The sequence below is a fragment of the Pygoscelis adeliae genome, unplaced genomic scaffold, assembly GCF_000699105.1.
Source record: "Pygoscelis adeliae isolate BGI_AS28 unplaced genomic scaffold, ASM69910v1 Scaffold36, whole genome shotgun sequence".
In the NCBI taxonomy this organism is placed as follows: Eukaryota; Metazoa; Chordata; class Aves; order Sphenisciformes; family Spheniscidae; genus Pygoscelis; species Pygoscelis adeliae.
Window position 1 is genome coordinate 5,783,432 of NW_008824934.1, and position 26,540 is coordinate 5,809,971.

At 50.7% G+C, this 26,540-nt stretch overlaps 2 protein-coding genes across 2 annotated transcripts in view; both read right to left on the reverse strand.

Annotated features, from left to right (window-relative positions):
• Positions 1–26,076, reverse strand: part of PAX7 (paired box 7) — a 147,973-nt gene extending 121,897 nt beyond the window's left edge. Inside the window, exon 1 of the mRNA XM_009325314.1 lies at positions 26,064–26,076. Coding sequence (XP_009323589.1) covers positions 26,064–26,076 — 13 coding nt within the window. The remainder of the gene's footprint in view (positions 1–26,063) is intronic.
• A 53-nt stretch (positions 26,077–26,129) lies between these two features.
• KLHDC7A (kelch domain containing 7A) overlaps positions 26,130–26,540 on the reverse strand; it is a 3,718-nt gene continuing 3,307 nt past the window's right edge. The window contains exon 2 of the mRNA XM_009325315.1: positions 26,130–26,513. Coding sequence (XP_009323590.1) covers positions 26,130–26,513 — 384 coding nt within the window. The remainder of the gene's footprint in view (positions 26,514–26,540) is intronic.

Below are 26,540 nucleotides of genomic sequence, written 5' to 3' on the forward strand. Positions count from 1 at the left end.
GGAGGGTTGGAGTTCTACAGGCTGGTTGTAACCCTGCTCTGTTAGTGGGTGACTTGGAAAACCAGACCCAGTTCTTGCTCAGGCCCCTTATAGATGCAGAAGGAGGCAAAGTGTGATGTGTGACCCAGCTTTTATTCACCTCAGCCCCATCCCCCTTCTTAAACGATCTTAGCCAAGTTTTTTTTAGAGCTTGTGCTTTGTTTAGCTGCTATAATGTTGAAAGCTTTGTTTACACAACAAGAGCAGTTAAAATAATGGTAAGAGTGGATTTTCTTTAAAAGGCACAAGAGTCCAGAAAAATCTGTGTTCATTCAAAAAATAATGATTACATAGAAGGTTTCAGCAGCACTGAAAACCAGCCCTGCGGTGTTTCAAAGCTGAAAGCCCATGCCAGGCTGCTGAAGGTGAATGAGTCCGGTGGAGTGAGGCTGTCTCATCGCATTTCTCAGTTATTGACTTGCCCTGCCCTGGGCCCGCTTGCCATCCCTCTCTGCAACATCAAGCTTGTGTTCCCTCTGTCTCCAGAGCCATCGAGCTACGGTGAATGCGTTGAGTCTGCCCTTGGGTCTCTCCGGATCAGGTTTGGGTCAAGGTTCGGTTCAAACTTTCCAGACTCGTGGTCAACCTCCACCAGCTAAAGCTGCTTAAAGCAAAGTCCAGATAGAAAGAGGTGAAACGTTGCTGGCTTCTCTTTGCTTTTTGGATTTTGTGTGTGTGTGGGAATAGCTGGAATGGAGTGTGCTGGAGAACCTCGCTTCTCTGGTACAGCAGAGCTCTTCAGTGCTACAGTGAAGGCATCAACATGCAGGAGTCATCAAAACTGATGGCAATAAGGTCCTTACACTAAGATGCTAATTTTTTTTTTTGAGCAAGTGCAAAATAACACACGCAGCCAGAAAGCAGCTTTGCTGTGGTGTAGAGCACTTAAGATCAAATAGATATATTGGCTGTGGTTGAGAGCTGAGGCTCAGAGGAAAGCAAATCTCTCCAGAAAGTCTGGTTTGGTTAGAGGAGATGGAAGTTCATTGCTCCAGCCCCTTCTGGAGTTAATGGGTTGCCTGATGCCACTGTTAATGCAGCGAACATCAGACCCAGAAGGTCTTATGTAGACACTAGCTCTTCATTAACCTTCCTTAATGGTGTTGGAGCAGGAAGAAAGCTGCCTTGTGATGGGGCTTTTTTTGTCTTCCTTCCTACGGAGACACTTATAAACACTAAAAATGGGTGGGAAGTCCGTGTTGGTCTGTGAAAGCAAGTCATACCTACTGCATCTCCGTCGTGTAAGTTCTGGGTGCTGTTGCCTGGCTTCAGGAGGTCTCGGCACATGAAAAGGCAGAAGTGCCCCTTAAGGCTTTCCAGTTATTTTAGAGGGAGTTTATTTTATACTACACAGAAAAAGGGGAATTCACTTCATCTGGGTAGACCTTTTCCTGTATTATGGTATAGGAAAATGAATTCAAGGGGTGAAGTCTTTGGCTCCCAGTGTTAGTGGCAGAGTGGAAAGCATCTCATTGTGGGTGAATGTTAAGAATGGAAACAAAAAAAGTCCATTTACTGCTTGCACTGTGGGCCAAAAGCTCTAATCTGGGCATTTCTCTTCTCTGAAGGCTGGTCCATGTGAGAGCACCGTGCTCAGGGGGGTAGTTTGGAAAGAGAAATGTAAGGCATAATAATGAAACGCGACTGGCTTCCAAGGGCAAAGCTCCTTTCAAATGATGTCTGTATGTGCATCTCTCCTCCTGCCTGGTCTTGCTAGAAACCTCGCTTCAGAGTTGGTGCTGTGCATTCAAATGATGACTTTGTCTTTTCAAATCCTGTTAAGAAATGTCCTAAACGCTGGAGAGAGATGTCGAAGGCTGAAGTTTCTTCTCATACCCCTTCCCCAGACTGACTTCAAACACTTCTCGATGGTCACAAGATGATAATTGATTTAAACCCTTCATTCCCACTTGACCTTTTAACCTTAGCCAAATCATGAGTCCCTAGGACGTGCGTACATGCTTGCAGGCCAACACCACCAGACCCACAAGTGCTCTAGCACAGGAAACTTGGCTTGTGCTTGTGGCTTTCTAAAAGGCCAAATTTCAGCAACTTTGATGCATTTGAGATGTTTGACCTGGTGCATTTAGGAGCTGTGTCCTTCAGTGTGTTTCTGTTCTTTTTTAAGATGGGTGGCCCCATGTGCAGTGAAGAAAAACCGCAGATGTTGGGGGGGGGGGAAGCCTCTCAAAGCTTATAGCAAGCCATCTGTGTGGGTGTACAGGTAAGGAAGGAGTAAATGAGGGAGGAGATGCGAGGGGAGGGATGGTGGTGGCTGTGATGTAGAAGCCGGGATGGAGAAAGGGCAGCTCCTCTGTCAGGAGAAGTGGAGCACTGGAAGCCGTGCGGCGGAGCAGCAAGGCGAGTCAAGGAGCAAAGGTTTTGAGCCAAGACTGAAGTGCCTGGGAGAGAGCCAGCTGCCTTAGGGCAGGGGCTGAGGGGAACTGGTGGAGGAGCTCCCTTTGCAGTGGGCCAGGAGATGCCTTGCTGGTGCACTATCTCCACCGTTTGCCATCAACCAACTATGGGGAGAGGCCTTGGGGGTAGATGTTGCTGGAGACGCAGGAATTGTTGCCTTGGGCAGTTCCACGAAAGAGCATGCATCAAGGTGCTGCTGGCTTTGGAGGGGGCCCGGAGAGTCCTGTGTCTTCGTACCACATGGCCCCAAATCACTGGAACGCGCGAAGCCTTGATATGCTCTGATCTACCACGGTGCTTGGCGTCATCAAAGCGCCAGGCAGGCGCCAGGAAGCTGGCCACCTCCGGAGCCGGGCTTTCATGCGGGGTGGGTGCTTTGTGAGCTTCTCACTGCCTGTGCCTTTGGGGGAAAAACACCTGCAAGGACTTATCTGCTAGGCTGGGAACTGTCCTCCTCGCGTCGCTCCTGCTGCTCGCTGCATCCCGCTTGAAGCATATCTGCAGAATGGAGAGGGGGGGGGAACATGGTGCTGCTGGGGCAGTTGTGTTTCTGCTGTGGGGCAGGGGGTTTCCCGTGTGCAGCTCAAATCCCACAGGGGAGCTGGCAAAGTGCTTTGTGGTCCTTCGGAATAACTGGAAGTGTACTTATAGCCAGCCTTGGGATGTTTACTGCTAATGAGATGCACACAGGGCTTCAATCATATGAGTCAGTGTTGGCTTTCTTTGCTCAACTGATCTGTGTTTGTTGCTGTTGGTGGTATGCAAGGGCTTAAACAAGGGAAACAAAAGCTCTGGGCTGCATCTTTGGAAGAGCTGATGATCTAAATAGACAGAATAAAAAGCCTTAGAGGGGTAATGGAGGTGCACAGAAGGAAAGAGACTTGTGCCAGGTCGCAGCAGAGGTTGGTACTGGGTGCAGGATGGATGCATCTGGGGAGCTCTGTTCATCATCTCCCCTCCTTGCTGTCAGAAATGCATGGAGGTAGCAAAGCGCAGCGCGGGGGTCTCCAAGGATGTGTTGCCGGGAGGTTCATGTGGATTTGGTTAGGGGCGTGAAATAGCGATGCTGGTGAGAGTGCTCCCATGCCATTTATCACTGTCTGGCTGGAGGGGTGTGGGAGATGGGTGAAGCCAGCTGACAACCCTGCCTGGTAGCTGTAACACAGGAGTGAATAATGAGAAGTGAAATCCCACCTAACACGCAGCCCCGTTCTCCCCTGGCTCACCACACGCATTTCTCCACTCAATCCTGTCCTCTGTTTAGCACCTGCAACACCTCCAGCCCTGGAAACGGGGGCTGGGGGTGTTTGTCAGCTGCTGTGAGAAATGCCCTTCATTCCTACTTGGAGCTCCTGTTCCCAGGCAGAGTCATTTGTTTCTCCAACAGGGGATTTTTTTGGTAAGTCTCCCATGCCAAGATTATGTCAAAAGGGAGGTAGGGGAGCAGGCGAATTTGGAAGACGGATGTCTCACCTGCTATGTCATGTTAGTGTCAAGGCACAGAGATCAGTGTGAATGGATATTAAGCTGGGAAACACAAGAAGGGGAGAGAAAAATAAGGTGCAGCCATAAGAAAAAGGCGCTGTCACACTGTCTGCTTGCTTCATGCAGGAGGCTTGGAGCTGCTCTGCAGCAGCTTATGAGCCCTGCACCCTGGGCTGCTGTTTGGGTTTTTATTTATCATGATTTAGTATGATGAGGGTCACTTGAAGGCAGGAAGCAGCATCGCTGCTTGAGGTTGGATGCCTTCTGCCAAACAGGAGTGGTCTGGCAAGGTGATGAGCTTCTGGTGAGCAATATCCTTCGTATTCATCCAGTCTGGTCAGGAGGAGTGAAGGTCAGGGCTGGCTGAACATGGGAAACTGAGCTAAATAGGGACCACTTGCATTGAAAGTGGGAGGCGGTAAGGGCTGGCTGGTGGCTGGGTGGGTGGATGCATCTCTGCCTCATGAGAAGGAGCACCCTCCACCCGCAGTCCCTCAGTCAGTGTGTGGGTTTATTTGCATGTCCCTCATGCTCGGGGGTTGACTAACAAGGTGTTATCTCTAACCCCTAGCAGGCAGCCAGGGGATGTGCATTTGTGCTCTGAGTAGTGTCTTTGGCTGTTGGGGATGGAGGCAGCTGGAGGTGGGCAGAGGTTTTGGACCTCCTATTTTTTTGCGGGGGCAGACAGCACAGGGAGCGCTGAGGTTGAGAAAACCAAACCCTCAACAAGAAATGCTCAAATTCCCTTTGGGCTGAATAGTGATCATTCTTTAACCTGTGGCTTAAGCAAGGAATGGACAAAACCCTTCATTTCCCTCTTGCTATTCCTGTCCTCGGTGTTCTGCTTTGCTTGGTTTCTACCAGACAGCCTGTGAAGCCTCAGTGCTCTCCTTCGTGGACTCTGGGCAGATAGGGCATGTCTAAACCTACATAAGCACCAACTGCAAGGTCCAGAGGACAGCAGTCTCCTTCTGTCAGCAGAAGCACCTCTTGAACAGGTCCAACAAGCAGAGTAAATCCATCAAATGTCTAACAAGTGGACTGAAATCAGGTTAAGAGGCAGGATACAGGCTTGAGGGAAGGTGGTGGCAGGGATGCTGTGGTAGCTACTGCTTCTAACCACGTGGTTTGGGGGTGATGAGGTATAGGGAGGAAGATGCTTTGAGCTAAGGTGGCAAGCTTTGGAGAAGTCCTTGGGCAGGGCTGAGCAGAGAGGCTGGGTCTTGGGGCTCTGACTCTTCTGAAGTGCAGGGCTGCTTGACTTGGTGTCTTTTATGAAGCTCTTGTACAATTAATCACCAGTAAACCAGGCTCTAGCCCAAATTATTGTCATCAGTCTTGTGCGTGCTATGTGGAGCAGCCTCCACTGACATGGGAGGGAAGGTTTATGCCCTGCTCTGGGGGACTCTGAGTCTCAGTTTGGGGAATCAAGCTGATGGAGCCAAAGGCCTGAACAGCCTTGAGGTGCTGCAGTGAGAACATCAAACACCAGTTCAAAACATCTTGGGTAGGAAACCAGCTGGAGCTGGGCTAGGGCAGTCAAACTAGCTGAGACTAGCTGGTGTACAAAGGTCACGTTTGTAGCTTTTTCCTCCCTCTGGTCTCTTGCTGGACCACGAAAGCCTTTGAGAAGCTTGCCCCTAACTGGCAACGCTGCCTGTTGAACGAACAGCCATTGAGCCCATGGGTCTCCACTGGCTCATGTTGTGCAGCCTCCAGCTAAGGGATGTGGGAGATGAACATCTGTCATGTGAAATGGTTTCTACTTCACTCTCGGAGGTAGCTGTAATTGGCCCCAAGTCATGGCCAGGAGTGCTTGGCAAGCACATGGCTGCTGAAATGCAGCAGTCCATCACAGTTAAGCATTATGGATGCTACGATGCCACTTGAAATGCCATTGAGTCTGGAGGAATCGGCAGCAGAAGCCGCCAACAAAGGTCTCTGAGATTGGGTGTGAGTTTATTTCATACCTATGAACACTAACGGCACAAAGAGCAGAAGCAGTAGCCATGTTCATATCTGGTCTGTGGTTGCATTGTGGAAATAGGCTGATATATCTGTGTTAGAAGTTGTTATATATGTAAATGAGAATAACTTGAGTCATTGTCTGGCTCTAATTTCTTTAAGCCATGATTCAGTAACTAAGTACGTGCACTTAGCTCAAAGTAAGCACCACTACCTGTAAGCTTAGCAAAGTATTTGCAGGATTGGGACAGAAAACCTGTCTAAAACCTGCTGCAGTGATGTGACAGCGCTGATTTGTGCTCAGGCACTTCATCACTAGCTAGGGACAAAGACAAGACCAACGCTCGAAGCCTGTGGTGTGGACGTTTATATTCAGGTAGTCTTATTAATGCCAGAAGACCTGCTCTTTGTGTAAATACTCGTTGCTATGTTTGAGTTTCAGCAAGTCGGAGGTTGTGAAGAAAGTCTGGTGTTGCTGCTGATCCTATGGGACAGACTTGCATGGGCCAGCTGGCGATAAAAGCTTTGTGCCAGTGACTGGATATAAGTCATGCATGTCATGAGAAGAGGCCATGTGACGAGGAGAAACGGCTCCATAGGAAAAGGTTGTCCCCCTCTCGTTACTTCAAGGCTATAAAAAGTTACCCTGACCCAGGTTTTTCCTTGTGTGTAGCTTCTGGTCTGGTGTCTGCCTTGGATAAATGGAGCTTGCGTATACATAAGGGTAAGGAAGAGGAGTAATTTGTGATCTGAAGATACTTATAATGACTTTGCTCTTCATCTGCTCCCCCTGCAGCCGTGCATGTGACCCAGCCTCTGCACTGGATAGACTTGTTATTGTAGTGCCTTGGTCACGGTGGATGCTGCTGACACATGATAGAAAGACGTCAGGGAGACCATCAAAGCTAAGCTTTTCACAGGAAGCCCTTGTCTGCGTGGAGTCCTTTGGACTGGCATGAAATGAATTGCGGGCAGCATGGGGGAAGCCTTAAATGGGCAAGATAAATTAGAAAGCCTTCTGGTCATTAGATAAAATAGCATAGTAGAAAAACATGAACACAGGGGCCTTTGCTAGATGATGAGGTGGGTTATTGGACTGACATGTGCATAGGGATGCACGTGATGGGGCATAGAGGAATAACAGAGGCCATGTCTTGCAGGCACTTGGGGCATAGGCAGATGGGGTGAAGGCCCTCTGCTCGTGCGGTTTTAGGCAAAGCCCTTCCCTTTAAGAGAAAACACTGGGCATGGACAGCTGGGCTAAACCCCTAAAATTCAAATATACCTCTAAGTGTGGCCTCATGTGGCTCCAGGAAACCTCATTTTATTGTTTATGACCATATCTTCCAGGTGGGTGCTGGAATCTCTGCTTTTTCCTCCTGCTCTGGGCAGCTCTGTGTACTCCTCTCCGCAGCCCAGCACCGGTCAGTAATGTCCACCTCAAGTCCACCCAAATAAGCAAAAAGACTTATTTCTAGATACTTCTCAGCACATTACAGCTTTCTACCCTATTTCTGACCCCTTCCCCAGGGCCAGATCACTTTGCTGTGCATTGCTTAAGGTTCATATCCAGGCAATAAAATAATCGTCCCCCTAAAAAAAGCAAAACTGGGGAGAAAGATGTCTTTATATCTCCTGTTCAGTTGGAGAGTGTGGGATGCCCCCACCTCCTGGGTACCCACGTGAGGCTGTGTATCGCAGCGTGCTGTTACACATACAGCTGGTGGAGATCAGTGGTTGCAGGGAAGATGAGGAACTGAAGTCTCGGGGGCTGTAAACTGTAGCTGTGCTTGCAAACTTGCTGGCTGGCGAAGCAGCGTACTTGAACACGTGAACTGAAGCCAGGCAGATTTATGCCACAGGCTGAGGGTGCCAGATTTGCTCGGTTTTGCTCCGGTGCCACTGAGGCATGCCTAGCTGCAGGAGAATAGCTATTCAACAACTCCCTGGCCTTTAAATTTCCAAGGTCAGCCATGTGCTGCCACCCTTGCTTGAATCTCCCTTTCACTTGGATGGTTAGTGATAAATGTCAAGTGAAGAAGTTGCCAGCTGTGCTTATGGGCAGGAAGGCTTTGTCCAGCTCAGGAAAACCCTTCCTGATGGTGCTCAGGAGATAGGGTGTGGTCATCCTTGTATAGGAGACCCTTTCCTTTGGTTATGAGCAGAGTTGCATTGCTTTATAGGGAAAAGGGTGGGGAAAAGCTATCTATTCATGCAGGCTTTTAAATCCTGATTTTTTTTTTTTTTTAAAATGAGTGCTCTGCTGCTGCTGTAGCTCCTGTGTAAGCACTAGGTACTTCTGCTTTCTTTACTGAGGTCTTCCTCCAAGCACAGAAGTCTGACAGAGGCACTGATGGATCACTTGAGAAGAGCTAGCTGGTTAAGATGTGCTCCAAGTGAGTTACTCCTTGCAGGCAGGAGTGGTGAGGCAATGCAGCTGCTGGTTTCCATATGCACAAAACTCTCCAACCTTTGGAACGTGTAACTTAGTTAAATATAATACTGCTAGCATCACTTTCCCAGCTTGTAACGTGCTTTTTCATCTCTTCAAACAATTTTGCATTAAAGGCACACTAGGAGGCATGCGTCCTCTCTGGGTGAGGATGGGCAGTTCTCAGAGCTATCTCAGATGCCAGTGTTAGAAGCCTATAAATAGATGTTTTGGTTTCTCCTGAAACACGAGTGATTCTCCAGATCTGTCCCGTCACTGATGGTGACTTGCAGTCAATGCTACAGTAGAATCTGCTGGCCCCAAGGCCTTATGGATGTCAAGTCAGGTCTCCATAATCCTATGAAAGAGAAGTTTGCCTCTTAAAAACTTTGGGTTGGTAACAAAGGTCGATGTCGGCTTAAGATCTACTGTGGAGGGGTTTTTAGGGATCTGGGTGTCTAGATCTGGCACTGGAGTTGCTCATCTGACAGTTTGGAGCCTGGTAGCCAAAGGGTAGGTGGGACACTGGAGAAGACTATTTTAACAAGATGAGGTGACTATCAATATCCTGCACATTGAGCTCAGAGCAAAGAAATAGCACAGCAGTCGCCTGACCATGTACCCCTGAATAGCCTGCAGGACCCTTTGACCTAAGGGAGGGGATGTGGGTTTCTTTGCTTCCAAAAGCATTGACTTGGTTCCCACAGCTTGTGTTCAGCCAGCTCAGTGCAAATGGGACATTTATCCTCTTGTCAGGTAGGTGTGCCCTCGGGAAGAGCTGACAGCACTGTGTGCTGTCCTGCTCAGGCTCTTGCGTTGCAAACAAGTCAGGACTGAAAGACAGAAGCTACAATATTTGGCTCCACTGCTTTCCTCCCCATCTGTGTGTCCTTGCCTTCAAGGAAATGCAACTGGACCTAAACCTTCTCCTTGGACTTGATTAAAAACCACTTAATTGCAACGTTCAGAAGAGCTATTGCCGCCTTCAGGGTTTCTCCTGAAATTGGAGATGAAGTCTCTTGCACTGCCATGTAAGGGAGTGCAACAGGGGCTTATAGGAGCATCTCTCCTCGTTCTCTTTAGGCTACAGTCACTGTTCCTCCTGGCTTGCTGGAGCAGACCAAGATGCTCTTTCCATCACTGCATCCTAGCTGAGGTCAACATGTCTACGTAGCCTTGGCTAAGGGGCGCTCCTGCCTGCAGCATCTTATCTGAGGTCTCTTCTCTAGGCTGCCCTGGAGAGTTGTCATCTTCTCTTCCCCAGCGACCTCCTCTGCACTGGGAACTACGAGCACAGACAAGTGTCATGAATCTGTATCTGCCCTGACCTGCTGCTCTGCCAGAGGCTGCTTCAAGGCTTGATTTCCACTGGAGGTTTGCATCAAGCCAGGAAAGAAGAGCCAATGTGACCATTGTTTTCAAGATGACCAATAACTTGATATTTGGGCCAACTCCTAGCCCTGGTGATTAAAAAGAGAAAGGATTTGGGGAGAGATGGCCTTTAGAAATTTCCAGACAAGACTGGCTGGAGGTTTTTCCCCCCTCTTGCCTTCCCCAGTATGTTGTGTGATTCCACACACCACACCACCCCTCCCAACTATCCCAGCTGATGATCCCATCTCTCCTTTCATGTTACACAGAGATGTCCTTTGATTCTCATCTCTCTGGCTGTGCCTCATCAATTTGCTAAGCTGCTTTTTTTTCCTCTAAGCTTCCCACTTCTTGTATTTATTTTAGTGCTTGTTTTCCTTCTAGAGAACATCTGCAGCAAAGTCGTGTCTGTTTTTCCCCCCTATGACAGCTTTGGAAGATGAGTGTAAGGGGTTAACTGCTTTCTGGCTGCTTAAAAATGAAAATACATAGAGAAATTAGCGGTGAGGCACATCACACCAAGGAGGAGGAGTATTCTGCATGCTCACTTAACAGCAGCAAGTATTATCTTGTTCCTAAACATGGTTTTGAGTGGGTTGATAGGAAGAATATGCCACTGAGTAAGCACTGAGCCTTGTCAAATAGTGATTTCCAATACAAGCTACATGATGGCAGACTAAGGCAAGCTACTGCCTGGGGAAAGGCTTATTAGCATGCTGTGAAGTGCTCTTTCTGACATCTGGGAGGGATGAAATCACAAAATGCACTGTGCATGGGGTCTCATGGTCCTCTAAATCAGCCTTACCCTGCTAGAGCCAAGGGGTCGGATCATAAATTGGCCAAAACTCACTGGAATTATAGGGTGTTTTTACAGCCGTATCCTGCCCTTTCCTTTGTGTATGGGGTGAATAGCATTAAGAAATGAGTGTCCTTCTCTATCATAGAGTGGAAGAGGGAATAAGGGTCTTAGCTCCCAAACCCTTGGTCACACCGTGGTGGGACACAAAAATTACTCTGTGGCTTAAAAGATTTTTGGCATTATGGTTTTACTGCCCAACCTGAGACTCAAGGGTGTCCTTTTGTACCTTCAAGTTTTTCCTGCGGAAACGTGCAATCCTTTGCTGTGGCAGTAATAAACCTTAGAAAAAAAACTGACTATAAGATTGAAAGAAGAGAACTTCTGAAGGACCCAAGCTGCAAATAAAGCAGGAGAAAATACAGATGGAAGAGCAAAAAAATTGCCGTGTGTCCTCTGGTCTCATGCTGCTTAAAGATGGAAATAGCGGAGGTAGAAGGGGGGGAAAAATAATTCCCTTTTTGGTGTTTGCACTCAAATGAGGAGCCACTAGATGGCAAGAACACTCTGCCAGCAGTTGGCAGCTGGGCTGCACTGTGAGGATGCTCAGAATGGTGATTTTTGGAGAGATCCTGAGCCACATTTGATGTCAGGGTGTGTCTTGCCCTCCAGCACCGCTTCCGAGTGCATCCAGCCCATTGCTGCGACATTTAGCTTAGGACTGTTGCATTTTTAGCGTCTCTAACATGTGCATGGGAGGGCTGGGGCAAAGCAGTGCTTTAACTTCTCTGCTCAATCAACTGCTTATCTGGGCAGGGAGAAATCTTCATCTGATGTTGCACTTTGTCATAGTAGCTGACAAAAAAGTTCTTTGGAGGAAGCTGCAGTGATGGAGGGATAGTCTGTGGCTTGGTCAGTGGTCTCAGCAAACCTTAAAACCTCTTTTCATGCTTATTCTTGGACTGCCTGATTATTTCTCCTTTCTTCCTTTCACTATTGTTCCTGTCTTAGGGAAGATCCTCCATTTAAATCACAACTACTGCACTGCCAATGAATCTGGCCCTGATAAAGGCTTTGGGAGCACCTGGGGCAAGATGCAGGTCAAGCTCTGCTTTAGGGTCCTGGCCATCTGCAGGAGACCTCCTGACAGAGCTGGGCTGGCTTTATCCAATTATATACCCTGTTTATAAAGTTTAGTGCCCCTGAGGGTGGAAAAGAGCATCACCCCAGGTCTTCCAGCCTTGTCTGCTGGCTCCAAAAGCTCCATGGCAAAGTGCTTCAACCCAGGGCCGAGTGGTACAATAGCACCTGGAGTTTGGTTAAAAGATACCTTGACCTTGGTAGTTTTTTATCCAGGACCTGTGTTACTCTGGGGACGGGATCTGAAGCGCTTCTGCATGTAGTGAACCACAGCTGGTGTCTGCTTCCCTCTGGAAGAGAGGCTTGTGGCTTCATTTTTCCCAGTGCCCCTTGCAAGAAGGTGCTCTGCAGCCTGCCCTGAGGGTAGGCCCCAAGGTGGGTCCCTCTCCTGCACTGCCCGATGTCCCCGGGGAAACGCAGGGATGCTCAGAGTTTGCTCTTCCTTTCTGGGACCAGTGGGAGCAATTGAATTTTCAGGCATCTCCTCTTCAAGGCACATTCATTTTCCACTGAGGGCAGGCGTTGATGTGTGGAAGGGGATGGTGTGGGTTTATGTGTTTATAAACTACTGAAGACATCTCTGATCAGTGCTCCATGCTTTTTTATTGGCCATAAATTCCCACTACTGCAACACTTTATTGCACCATAAGCGGACAGGTGGCTGCCGCTTTTACAACCCTTAAAACACCACATTTCTCACCAGCTCTGGGTCTTTGTCCTTTTATGCATCTCCAAGGAATGGAAACGCAGGTGTTGGCTTAAAGCGACTTTGGCCAAATGCTAATAAATGGCAACCAGGAGTCACCTCTGAGGGCTTGGACTTGAATTGGGGGTGTGTGGAGAAGGAAACGGGTTGCTCTACATGGAGGTGACAAACATCTGCGTTGCTGAACTGCTTTGCCATCCTTCGTGTCGGCTGCGGGAGAGGGAGATGAGGGCATTGCAGAACTCGTGGGGCACCAGGGCTGGGATAGAAGGAAGCAAAGCAGCCGTGTTTTGGGGGACTCCAGGGCTGAGACGGGGGGGATGTGGTACCTACGTGGGGAGCGACCTGGGGGTTTGGGCTTCCCTGTGCCAGGTGCAAGAGGCCTGCCCTCGACTGGCACTCATCCATCAGGGGGTGTCCACGTGGCTGCTTAGCTGCTGGGCATCCAGCTGATGATAAATTACCTCTGCAAGCAGCAGTTCACTGGTGAGTGCAGAAAGGCTGCGGGTATGGATTTAGACTTCTTCCGCAACTGATGTCTGAAGTCTGGTACTCACTTCTAATGATTTCTCCAGCAGCTGCTCTTAGAGCTCTTGTTCAAGTGCCTGCTTCTCTCTCAGTGCTGCGCTCGGGAGTTCATTATCTCGCTTGAGGGCTGTGACTGAGACGAGGGAGTCAGCGGTGGGGGTGTCTTGGGAGATGGAAGCTGCGTGTGCCTGTTAACTTCTACATCCTTGTAGCATCTGTCTGCTTCATGCTGTAGAGGCCACGGTCACCCCTGAACTGATGCTCACCCAGGACTGCCCAGCACCCTGGTGGTGGTTTCTGCGGGATGTGGTCCAGGGCCGTTATCAGTGGATGCTGTTCTCCTATTCTTCCTCTTATTATTGCTTTGGGAAGGGGCAGTTAGAAAACCTGATGAACATCTCACCTGCCCCGTGGTCTTCCTGATGTCTTTCGGTGGGCGAGGGGCTCTCCAGCCATGCCTGGGATGTGGCCAGCAAGCTGGGAGCATCGAGGCTGAGCAGTGCGTGGATGCCTTGGCCTGAAGGCAGCCCCTGGATGCTCTTTAGAGAGAGGGGAAGCACTTTTGGGAGCGGATTGGGACTCATTCTCCGATTTCCTTCCTTCCCACTGTTAGAGAGGTGGCTGCTTGTGCAGGCTGCAGCCCAGGAGGGGTCAGCACAGCCCAAGGATTGGGAGGGGAGCAGGCAGGGGATGCCCGGGCAGGGGACGAGGGAAGGGGGGGAACCACACAGCACTCGCTGCTCCGCACCACCATCGCTCAGGGCATCGCTCGTACCAACCTCGGCACCGGTGCAGACCTGGGGACCACATCGGTGCCCTGGGTGTACCTGTTAGGATGGTTAAGATGAGGACTATCAGCTTTTCCTGGGGAGCTCCCGCATCCCTTTAGCCCTGTGATGGAATAATTCATGACAGGCAAAGGTGTTAATTAATAGCAGAGGTGGTGTGGGGTAGGTTGGTGATGGGGATGCTCGGCTGCTGGCTGATGTTACTGCCAAACTACCTGGCGTACGGGTTTCAAAATGCCACTGCCTTCTAGCAGTGTACACCGGTGACTGTTAATTACTAATTGCTGGGGAATCCTCAGCTGCCCTAAATGAATCCTCTTCTTGTGGTGCTGCCTGCCCCAGACACGTGCTTCCCTCTGCCAAGCTCCAGCAAGGCTTTTAGGATGCAAGTCTCCATTGCTGAAGCACCCAGCAGCCGGAGAGGGCCGGGAGAGAGATGTCTCCCGTCTGTCCGCAGCCTGTCTGTCCTTCTGCGGGATGGACGGGTTGAGCACAAAGGTGGCTCTCTTCTTTTTTTTTCCCCCTCCCGCAGAAATGGGATGCGGTGGTGCTGAGTTCGGGGCCTGAACAGATGGCTTGGACCATGCCAGACCTTCGCACCAGTGCTGGCTGGCGAGGGAAGGGAAGTGACACAAACCAGTTGCTAATTAGTAACTAATCAGTGAACCATGCCGAAAGCAGGAGGCTGCAGCAGATGATGGGGATGGGGGGGTGGACAAACGGAGGGTGCCCCTGGGAAGATGCAGATCAGGTGTTTGCAGCCTCCGCTGATAAACCAGACCTGGGATTTGCTGCTCTGCATCCTCCTCCTGTCTTTGCTGGGCATTTGCCCAAGCAGCCAATTTTTAAGAGCTGTCTGGGCCTCTTGCATGGGTCTCGGGCACAAGATCTGGGGGCTGGTTTGGAGCAAGCATCCTCCTGCTGTGGCACCCATCCTTGCTCTGGGGTTGCGTGCAAGGGATGTCAGCAGCACAGAAGGAGTTTTCCTTCTTTTTGGTGGAGCGAAACCCTGAAGGCCACATTTTGGAATAGGAAATGAGTAAATATCTCCAGACTTGGCCCTTCAGAGAGAGGCATGGCCATTGCACGGTGCCGTAGTGGCGGAAGAAAGTGTTGGCGGTGGTTTTGCCCATGTTCAGGTTCCCCTGTGGAGCTCTTTCAGCACTTGGTAGATCTCTGTGAGATATGTGTTGGCCTGTCAGGACAGAGATGGAAATTTCCATCTTCTTCGTATTCTGGTGTAATGCCTTTGGAAATATCTCACCCATCCATGTTTTCCCTCTGATTCCAGTGGCTCGTTTGCAAAGAAGGGTAATGACCTTCCAAGGCTGGCTCTTGCTGCGAGCCGCTGGTTTGGGAACTCAGGGGTGGAGCTAGCAACGGATGAGACAGGGATGCAGCGGTGGCCAGGGTACCCCAACACCCCCTGAACATCCACCCAGACCTTTTTCACGAGCAGTGGAGACGCAGAGCTGCATCCTTCCCCTGCAAAATTTTTCAGGCTAACTTGGAGCCAGCTCAGCTTTTCTTCTGCTCCTCGGGTTTCGGTTCTGCTGACGTCCCACAAGAGGCAACTTTGCACCTTCCCCGCAGCAGAGCAAGGAAAAATAAAGCGGAAGGGTTGGTGCCGAGAAAGCAAAATGGAAGAAAAGGCTGTAAAGCAGAAGTGACTGGAGTGCTGAGGTGGCTCTGAGCGCATCTTGCTGCCATTTAGGGGGCAGAAGTGCCTAACGCGTTCGGACAGGGCTGGTGATACTCATGCTGCTGGCGGCTGCGGAGGCCCCCTCCTACCGCTCTGCCCCGGCCAAAATCAACTTCTCTTGGTCCAGCAGTGACTTTACACCGGGAGCTGCCTGGGCTCCCTGGTTCCCAGCTTTCAGAAATCCTAGCAACCCCCCCAGCCCAGCAGGCGAGGGGTTAGGGAGCAGCCCATGAGCCCCCAAGGGATGAGATGAGGTTTCCAGGTCCCATTTACTGCCCCAAGTCGGGGGCTCTCCACATTTCAGGGCTCCTGAGATGCCAAGCCTCGTACCTGTTGCTCTCCTGCATATTGGTGGCTGTTTCTGGCCTTTTCCCTTGGGATTCAGTGGCCTGAATTTGGATGGGCTTTCTCTGGGGCAGGAGCAGACCTCAAAACTGCCAAGTCCCTTTTTTTCCATCCCCTGCAGTAGCCTTGTTCTGGTGCTGCTGAGCCACAAAAACCAAGGAATATATCCCCAGCTGACGCATTTACACCATCAGTTAATCCAGTCAGTGCTGGGGTTGGTGTCAGAAGTCTGCAGCAATAGCCTAGAGTGACATATTTAAGCTAAAAGGGCAGCGACCTTGCGGCTCCGCTGTCCTGATCCCAATCTGGGCTTTGCTCCCCACTCAGCTGCTAAATCGCAGCGAGGTGCCGTGACTTACTGAGGATGCTGGAAGCAAAAAGGGCCTATTGCTCTCTGCCATCCGCCTGGCTCACCCCGAATCGTCCTGTATCTCATCTCCCTGCGTATGCTCGCCCCAAATCTTGGCCCAAAATTTGTGTTTATGGAAGTGGCTGCTGGCTGCAGGCTTCTCCCTGCGGGCGGTTCTCCCTGGCGGGGAATCACCTGTCTGCTGCCGTGCTTTACCCATCCAAATAACCCTTGCAAGCAGCCGGACGCTGCAATGCATCATTTTTTTAGCTCGCTGACCCTTTTTCTGAGCTGGGTGCTCTGGGAAAAAGGTGGGGAAAGTGGAAAACTTTCCCTGCTCTGTAGGGAACCAGAGGGCTGGTGGCTTGGAGGACTCGGGATGGCTGCAAACATCTCGGCTCGCAGGGAGCTGGGCTTTAGGCAGCCAGTTCCACATTACTCTTGTTTATTATCTTTAAAGCCAATGCTGCGGAGAGCTACGTTTCTTGCCTGATGCGGATTAAGGCCTTTGCAGCACCTGGTGATGATAGACTGGCTTAAACAGCCCGGTGCCCTTGTGTTGCTGATGGAAACATCAAGGCAGACAGGCCTCTGCTAATGAGCCACCCTGCCCTAATGAGCTTGTGTTTATAGGCCAGGGAAAGAAAAAAAAATAAAGGAGAAAGTCAGAAAATACAGCCATGCATCATCAAGACATGATTCTTTTTTATTAAGGGCTGGTTTTATTGTGGGTGCTTTTCCCAGCCATCCCGACCTGCTATTTCAGCCCTCGTCTATCATCCCAAACGAGGAAGGGAGGAAAAAAAGAAAAAGAAAACAATTAGCTGGAAACGAAATACTTGTAATGGCTGCATTTTAATTACAAATAAAAAGCACTCCAAGCAGGCCTATCATGCAGAAATAAAAAATTTCGGATGCTTGGCTTGGTGCAGATGCTTTTCTTTGCGCAAATGGCTGTTATGGCTTCATCTCTGTTTATTTGGTTGCAAAGAAAAGGGGGGAGAGCAGCTGCGTAGCAACCCAGGAGATCTCCTTGCAGCACATCTGATGCCAGCATGGCTGTATCCTCACCTCGGCTGGATGTCAGGCTGGGAGTCTCTGGCTGGGGGACTCTGGGGATGCAAACTGAGGGGGTTAAAGTTGATGTGGGGAGCAGGAGCTCGGGCATCCAACCGCCCAGATGCATCTCTCTTGCTCCTGGGGACAAGCCCCTGGCAGGGTAGTGGGATTCATCCTGCGTGGGCGAGGAGGGTAGTAATGAAAATTAAGCCGGGTGAGCGGCTGGGTACCGGAGACATGCTGCTGTGCTGGGAAAGCTGTATCCTCCTGGACAGTAGGTACCAAAATTGGGTGCAACAGGCGGGATGCTCCCCTGGGACTGGTGATTGTATCTGTAGGGCATCTTTTTCATAAGGCAGAGCATGCAAAGGCGCCCTTCCCAATCTGGGCAAGCCTGGGTTTCAGAGCCCACGAAAAATTATTACAACCTGCAGCAGTGTGGAGTCAACCCCCCTTAAATTTAACTGCTATTTGCAGAAATCTGGTTTCTATATGGAGCTGGCAGTGCTAGTTTGGTGTTCTGGGCATCCAGGACTCTCCATGTGTGTTTCTTGCCTATGTCTGTGAAATTATTTTAAGGAGGAGGTGCCAGTTAGTGGGTTTGTGGTGCAGGTGTGACACTGCCAGGCTGGAGGGGAGCGAAGCAAAGGGCGAGCATCGTGCATGATCACTAAAGGGGATGCCGGCATCTGCATCAAACAGTGCAAGGAGGGAGCAGCGGGACAGGGTTGGAATCACGGGTGCCACAATAGCGGGGATGGAGGTGGCTGCATTGGCACCGGTCACCCGAAGCATCCTCCATCTTCGCTGGTGGGATGGCTGGGGCGAGATCCATGTATCCTCTGGGGTGCTCCGCATCCAGAGATCCCGTCGAAGCGAGTGGCTGAGAATCGATGGTGTGTCCTGGGGCTCGCAGAAGGTTTCAGCCTCAAATCAAATGTGATTAATCCACTGCAAATTCAACTGATGACGAATCAGGAGGGCTTCCCTTTAACCTCAAGGAGGGGTGGGAATTGGAAAAGAGGAAAAAGGGAGAATTCGCTTCTTTTTTCACCTGGTTTGATGCAGAATTTGACCTGTGGTAAGATGGACTTGGATGTTTTAGGACTGTTTGCAATGGTAGCAGTGCCCTTTGGGAGTGAAAACAGTGCTGCTTTGTGACGGAAATGATATTTTGGTAAAGTTCCTTCTTTTTTGGGGAGGGGAAAAAAAGAAAAGAGGCTCTATTTTTGCCAAAGTGCAAACCTGTTTCCAGCCTGAGGTTTTTAATTCTCCCTGTGAATATTTTGATTGTTTTTCTACTGCATGCTGTAAAAAAGCCCCTTTGCTGGCATTTCATCCTGCTCTTAGAGAGGGAGGCGTAAACCTGGATGCCTCCCACTGAAACAGAGGGGGTGACACTGGCATGAAACCAATGTCAACCTTTTTATTGAAGGTTTAAACAACAAAAACCCCAAAACCCAGCAGCAGAGTTGAGAAGCCTCAGCTGTGAGCAACATGACGGATCGAATTTGCGTGTCACTGAGATCCAGTGAACTGCTATTGTGTTGATTTTTCTAAAGATCCACAGCCATCAGAGAAATGCGACATAATTGCTGCCCTGTTTATCGACGGCGGGCACTGAAAATCCATCGCCGCGGCAAATTAACCACCTTGCCGCCAAAATGTGGCCGAGCGGAAGCCTTCCTGCCTCCACCTCCAGTGGCTTTTAGCTGTCAAGCCACAGCGGGATGCTAATTCCCTGCAGCATCAAGTCGCTCAGCTCCTTCCCAATGTGGAAGGCATCTCTATTGATTCATAATTATATTAGTTTTCTCTTTTTTCAGCTTTCCAGCTGCTTTCTTAGCAGCTGTCAGGTATCGATAGGGACAATGCAGGGACCAATAAATGCAATAAATGCAATGCCCCCACCGCGTCCTCTAGCATCTCCTTCCTCCCCCCAGGAGCAGAAGAGGAGAAAAGCTCCCTAAGTGCACGCTCCTTGCTGTTGGGAAGGGAAACCCAGGACCCGGCTGAGTTGCTGCAGGCTTGGGTTTTCCATGGGATGGCTGGGATGGAGCCAGTGTCCCCCCTCCTGGGACCCTTCCCGGAGCCTCGCTGGCTCTTGGCACCGGCCCTAAGCCCTCTATCAGCCATGGCCAGTTTGAGCACCTTTCAGCTCAGCTGCATCGCCAGCTGATGCCGACGCTGGCATCTCACTTCTCACCTGCAGATGAGGCAGGGGAGTTGGGATGGAGGGGATGAAAAATCATCCCATGCCCGGAGCTGAGGGCTTTAAGCAGCACGTATGGGGAGGCGGTGTGAAAAGGTCCACGTTGGGGATGCAAAATGCCTGTGGGAACTGGAGGAGTTGGAGGTGATGGAGCTAAGGGTTTTTCATGTGGGGTGTGATCCCTGGTCCCCAGGCTATGAGCTTGGGTCTGAGCAGCAGCTAGAAGCACGGGACCGGGAGCTTTTTTGCTACAAGCATCATGCTGACCTCACATGGCTTGCCAGCAAATTTTCTTGCACCATATTTGTGCCATGAGCTGTATATAGGGGCTGCCGGTGCAGCTTAGAGGGAGGGTTTCTTGCTGCTGGTGCCTCCTAACCAATAATGATGTCTTCAAAATCCCTTGCTGTGAAACTAAGCTGGACTGAACCTGGTACTTGGGGCAATGGCAGCTGCATCGGGGACCTGCTCGGGGTGGCTCCCATTGGCTGGCTGGTGGGGCTGGTGGCTCTGGACCAGTCATGAAGGTGGAGGATGCAGCTCACTGCAGACGCGTGAGTCCCTGAGACCTCTCTGGTCTTCTGTCTGGGCTGCTTTTTCCTGGAGCTGGTGCTAGGCATGGCCCTGGGAAGCCCCAATGACCTTTGCAAGCAAGGGGAGGTGGGGAAGGAAGCACAGCATCCCTGCAGCATTAACTGGGGACCGCAGCATCCCCACGGCATTAACTAGGGACCGCAGCATTCCCGCAGCGTTAACTAGGGACCGCAGCATTAACCAGGGACTGCAGCATCCCCACAGCATTAACCAGGGACTGCAGCATCCCTGCAGCATTAACCAAGCTGCCTTTTCTGAGCTGTTTTGGAGGGAGACAGCCCCTTGCTCAGACTTGTCTTGGCTACCCCATCCCTTCATGGCTGATATGCTTCACTGCTCCCATCTGTCCTGGACCGCTCATGGGATGGATGGTCCTTGCGCTTTGGCTCCGATGAGCAATAGTGGATGAGGCTGGATGGCCTTCTCGGCCGCCCACGCACGTGGCATGTTCTGCTCTGTCTCCTCTTAGCCTGGCAAGGATGCTTCCAGCGTGACGCTGTCCTCTGGTTAGAGACACCATAAATTAAGCAGAGATTTAATGAAACAACAACAACAAACTGGGAGGACTCTCAGATCCTGAAATAGAAGGACCTAAGGGATAGGCTTCACCTTGGCTTGAGATGGGGCATTTCATTGGGTGATCCCTTGGCCACGGAGAAATCAAGCATCTCATACTGCTGTGGTGCCCGCTGACTCCTTGGGGTCAGATCCGAGATGACCTGTGTCCTCCTTTTCACCATCCTCGATGGGGCTTGGTGAGGGGCCTTGTTCCCCCGTGACGGGTTAAGGAGCTCTCAGGGGGCAAGGGTTTGGGTGATATATACATGCAGCAATCCATGGGAGATGTGTTGCCCCTTGCCCCCTGAGCAGGTGCTGCAAGCTGGGACTGAACTGAATACTAAATTTAAACATCACTGTTTCTGGGGAAGGCAGGCAGACCCGGCACAAACCCTGCACTGCCTTGCCAGGCAGCTAGTTTCGGGGCAAAAAAGCAATTTCTGCCAAAAGCTGAGCCTGGCATTCGGGAGGTGCGAACTGAACAAATGATGTTGATTCAAAGCAGCTTGAGCATCGCCCAAAATCCTTCTGTTCAGAAAACAGTGACGAACTAAAAGGTTATTTGTCCTGATGGCAATCGAGGTATTTTGGGGGCAGTGACCTGAGACAAAGTCCATTGTCCCCCAACCACATGCTCATCCCCTCTCCATGCCCAGGGCGTGTTGTAGGAGAGCGATGAACCAAAATAGCTGATATAATACTAAACCTGGTTTTATTTAGCTAGACGGTAGGTTCTTGAGAGATAGCATCTCCCCAGGTTGCCTCAGGGTGAGGGGTTTCCCCCCAGGGTTGGCACCTCTAAGGGACCTGGAGTTATTTTCAATAAGGTCCATGAAAGGCAGCTCAGTAGAGACCAACCGCTGCTTTTCACCTTGAAATCACTGCCCAGTGCCTTGTGGTTTTGGTTCAAAACCATGAACACCCCTATTCCCCTTCTGCAGCTCAAGGAGTTTTCCCTTCTCCCCCTCTTTGGCTCTTCTGTAAATAAAAATGAGCTTTATTGATTTTATTTCAGTAATGGAGAAATAATTTGCCTTTGGCCCGAGCTCGCAGGATGCTAAACTCCAGCCAGGAGTGTGGTTTTGGGTTTTTTTCCTCCTTTTATAGCGTTTCTGATCTGTGTTTATGATGCCAGCGCTGACACATCCTAAACTACAGTGTGGCTATAACCCCCGGAAAAAACTCCCGGCGGGGTTGAAATAGTGGCTGGCAAATGTTCCCTCCTCGCTGGAGCTTGTGAATCAAAAACCATCAACGGTTTAAGCAAAGGCTTGTGCCGGGGAGGGAGAACTTATGCCGGAGTTGATGCATATTTTATCACCGCACTTATTCACTCACAGCCCTTCTCCCTTTGAACGCCGCACAGGTTTTAATTAAATAGTCATTGGCGAGGCTGTTATTCTAGCTTGGAAGGCCTCCAAATGGCCGTGTTTTTTTCCCCAAAATGATCACAAGGGGATGTGCTCCCATCCCCCCCCCCGTCCTCACCAAGGTTTGTCTTCTGCAAATACTGCTAATTACGTTTGTCTGGCCGGACGCCGGCTCTGCGATACCATCTTTCATTAGCACTGACCTCTCCGTGCTCGCAAGGAGCTGGCTGATATTCCCGGAGCGGTGCCTTACGGATGCTGCCAAGAAACGTCCCTCTGGCACTGGGCAAGCAGGTCTGGGTCTTGCAAGCGATAGGGTCGTGTTGAGCCCTGGTTCGTTAGCGCCTGCTTGTAAACAAGGTTCTGCAGCTTGGGTGCAGCTCCCTGTCTACGCAACTGGGTTGTTCCTGGTTACAAACCAGAGTGGAGAAAGGCTGAGGTTGGTGCCTTCACGATCTGCTCTAGAAAGGGGTTGCTGGTGGCCATGTGTGGGTGGTGAGCTTGGATCAGGTGCAGGAGGGGTGACGAAATGAGTTGGGAGAGGATGGGACATCTCTCCTTGGCTTTAAACATCTCATGGAGGCTCTCCTGATGGCAACGCAATCCATAGCAGCGTAGATGTTGCTGTAGGCAACTCTTCAGAGGGTCTAGGAGAAACCACGGCCAGGGGCTGAGAGGTGCCACTTCCCTTACTGGCACCTAGAGGTGCTGTGATAGGTCTTTCCCTTCCCCTGGCTTTGAATTTCCACCTGGCTTCTCAACCACTGACACGAGTTTGCTCCCGCTTGTCAGGAACGAGATACTTAATTTGTCAGTTTGCTACGCTTAATATTTCTTTCATGTATCGTGTCGGTTTTAAATGCAAAACATGGCTGGATAAGCTGACATGTTTGCTTTTTGTTTTTTTTTTTTTTCCCACCCTACTGTAGCCGACACATTGAAGGTAGCCGTGTTTAACTAATAAAAAAGATTTTAAAATGCTGGTTTTGCACTTCTTTAATTGACTTCAAATTTCCATTTGCATGCAGCCTGGCACATTGCAAAGGAAAAAGGAGTGCCGAGCAAATAAGAAATGCGTCACTCCCTGTTTTTTTATCATAATCAAAAACATAAAAATTAAGAATCTGAATCAATGTACATTAAGCTATGTAATTGCCTAAATAAACGTGGCGGGGGTAGATAATGGGTCTTCCTGATTAGAAGAAAATACCGAATTTAGTGCAAAGGTTATATTTGGTTGCAAAGCAGCGCAGTTTAGCGGTTGCATCCTCCTTTTGGGAGATAAACCAGGCAGGGGGGCTCAGAGGGCAGCGATGGGTCCAGGTGCTGGTGATGAAGGAGCTCTCTGCTGGAGAGCATCCTTGGTGGCACCCTCAAGGGAACTATAGGGATGGAAGAATTGCTAGGGGATGGTGGAAATTGGTTTTTCCAGCTCTCATGAGGCCTGTGGTGGTTGTGTTTTCTCTTCCAGCACCCAGTCCTGGTGGTCCCCGACCCAGTGAGGGTCCCGGTTTGCAACGACCGGTCTTGTAGCAAGGGAGGAGGCTCCCAAGAGCAGGACCCTCCAGGTAAACCCCCAGCTTGGATGGGTTTATTGCGACCTCTAAGTATTTATCATTACTTGAACTTGCTCAGGGTGGTTTGTAGCTCCATTGTGCACGCTGCGGAGTTTTATTAGGATGCACTGCCTACTTCCCAGCCCTTTTTCCCTGTAAATTGTGGCAGCTTTGCCAACCTGATCAGCAAAGATAAATAACATCCCGGTGCCGCAAGCTGTACTGAAACTGCTCGATGGTCTTATGGTTATCCCGAGAGCTGCAAGCCCACGGTTTGAAGCTGCTGCCCGTCCGCAGAAAAACAGAGGTGGCTGTCCGGCACTGTTGGAAATCAACGATAGGGATCTGGTGGTGGTGGCAGGAGTCAGCCGGTGACGCTGCTGTTGCTACCGCGCCTACCAGCCCTCCAAAGGCTCCTCCCCTGCACTGGTGTTTGGGAGCAAAAAAAAAAAAAAAAAATCATCCAGATCTGAGTATCAGTTTGCATTTGTCCTTTCCCCTTTGCTTTCCCTTAACTGCAGCCAAAAGTCATTTCACCGTCAACCACAGGATCGCTGCAAGCTGGTTGTCCTTCCCTGCAGAACAAGCAGTGCTCGGGCACGGGATGTCCCCAGTGCTTTTAATCTCCAAAATGCCTCCCCAGGCAAATCATGTTAATATCGGAGAGTGCAGGAGTGGGGGGAGAGCTGCCCACCCATGGTCATTGTTATTCATTGCTCACTGTCACGCTGGGGAATGAGGAAAGGCTGCTGGGTTTTGAGGTTGCAGCCTGGCAGCGAGGAGTTAAAGGAAAGGTGAAATATTAAGCAGAAGCAAAGAGGCACCGTGGGAAGGGCAGGATCCCAGGAAAGCTTTTCTGGGGATGAAAAAAACCCTGTCACCTGGAAGGGCTCCAGCTCTCCCACCCAGCCAGCATGCCCGCTGCTCCTCAGGGCCCAGCCTGCCGCGGCAGAGATGCCGAAGGGGCCGAGTGCTGGAGCAGCGATGCTGATGGGGACGAGAGGCTTTTTCAGATTGCAAAGGGGCTGGGCTGCTCCCGCGAAGCAAAACCTGGGTTTTGCTGGGGGAGAAGTAGAGTTGTGTTGCAGCATGCGTGAACCCGTCTTGTTGAGCTTGCTGCTCTGAGCACCGGCTATGGAGGTAGCTAAATAGCAGAGAGTTAAATAATAATGATAACAATAAGGAGCTTTTTTGATTCATAAGGTTCACCAGCCCAAGCATCCCAGCAGAGAGAGATGCTGGGATGCAGGAGGCTGCAGCCTTGGCACATCATTGGTGGGGTGGTCCTCCTGGGGTAAGAAGAGGTGGCCCTGAGGGTGGTGAAAGAGGCTGGACCATGGCAGCTTTTAGCATGAAGACAGGATGCATCACCCACCCTCCATCAGCAGAAGCAATGTGCTACAGCTAATGAGCAAGCCTCAGAGGCAGGGTTAATTAATGCAGCCTCCCAAGGTCTCCTAACATGGATGGATGCCACTGACCTTTGTAGGAAGCCCTTGAAGGCAGAAATGCGAGGCCTCCAGGCAGTGACCGAGAGAAGTAATAAATACTTTTGGGAGCACTTTGAGAGAACATTAACCTAAGCTCTCCTAAACCACCATGAGCAGCACGGTGTAAATGGTGATACCATGGGCTGCTCCAGCACCATCTCTTATCTCCAAGCACTTCAAGTGCATCCGTGACTTTGTGCTCGTGATCTGCTGCCACCAAGGAGGCAGGTACAGGAGGGTTTTGTCCATCTGGGAGCTGGTTTTGTCCGTCTGGGGCTGACTGATGACAAGCAGTTTCTCTAACGGCTAGAGGGGAAGAAAATGCAATTACCCAAAGTAGGCTTTTGGCAGGACACGGAGGCAGCGGAGTGAGCTCGGTGAAACCTGGAGAAAAGGGGATGAAAGACCGTCTGCTCACGTCCAGGGCCCTGCTTTGCTTTTGGTTGCCTCCTCAGAGACGTTGTTTGTGCAGTAATTAGTGATGTAAAACATGCATCGGCCTCTTTGTTCCCATTAGGCTTGGCTACGGCTTAAAATGATGCGCAACAGTAGCCCGTGGTTAATTTTACCAAATGTTCACTTTAATTTCATTTAAGACCAGCTGTCTACAAATCTATAGTGCCTATTTACATCGCGTGCATATATATATATATATTATTCTGTGCTGAGGATAAGGCAACAGATAACAAGGCACTGGTAGGAGCAGTGCACCCTCTGGCCCTCAGCCTCCAACCCCTGCGGTCAAGCCTGAAGGCTCAATGTTGGCTTGATGCTGGTGGGGCTGACGTTTGGGTGATACCTCCTTAGGGATCAAACCTCCCTGCTGTGTTCCTCCACCCTAAAATCCCCCGTGTGTTGCGTGTCCAGGTCAATATTAAACACCTGGTGTGTAAAGCAGCTACTTATCGGGCAGTGCACAGCTGGGAGCCTGCAGCGAGCCGTGGTTTATTTGCATCTGAGCAAGCATGCCTTTGTTTAAATACCTCTAAGCAAACAAGTCCACCCAGCTCCTGCTTTGCTCTTCCTTGTGTCTTCAAGGCTGGGTTTACTGGCAGTATCCGTGGGGACTGGGAGGATGCCTGCTTGATGTATGGGTAACTTTGTCCTGGTAGTGTTGGTCCCGTTCTGCGTGGTCCAATGTGGGCTGGTGGCTTCTTCTACCAGCTTTCACCATCGTGTCACGTCCGAGCCACCACCGCTGTTACGTGAGACCCCAGCATGGATCCCTCAAACCTGTGTTTGCGCCGTCCCTCCCTCTGGCAGCACCAAGACGGCTGGGAGGAGGCTGCCGCGGGGTGATGGGAAGGGCTGCAGCTCCTTGGTCCCAAAGCGTGGTGAGATGTGGTCGGCCAAGAAGCGTATGTGGAAGTGCCGGCCGATGCAGTGGACCAGGCTGCCCACCACGGCGCACTGAAAGCCGGATGGCTCAGGCATGGCATAAGTGGCACACTCATACCATAGCTTGGCCTTGGCGCTGCAGCGGTAGACGCCAATGCCCGTGCTGCGGTGGAAGTCAAAGCGGTAGATGAAGCCATTGGCGCTCACCATCTCGGCCATCCTGTCCTTGCCACCACTGGCCGGGCTGACGCTCCAGCTGTCCGAGCGGGCGGCCTAACGCAGCCGCACGTAGCGGCAGGT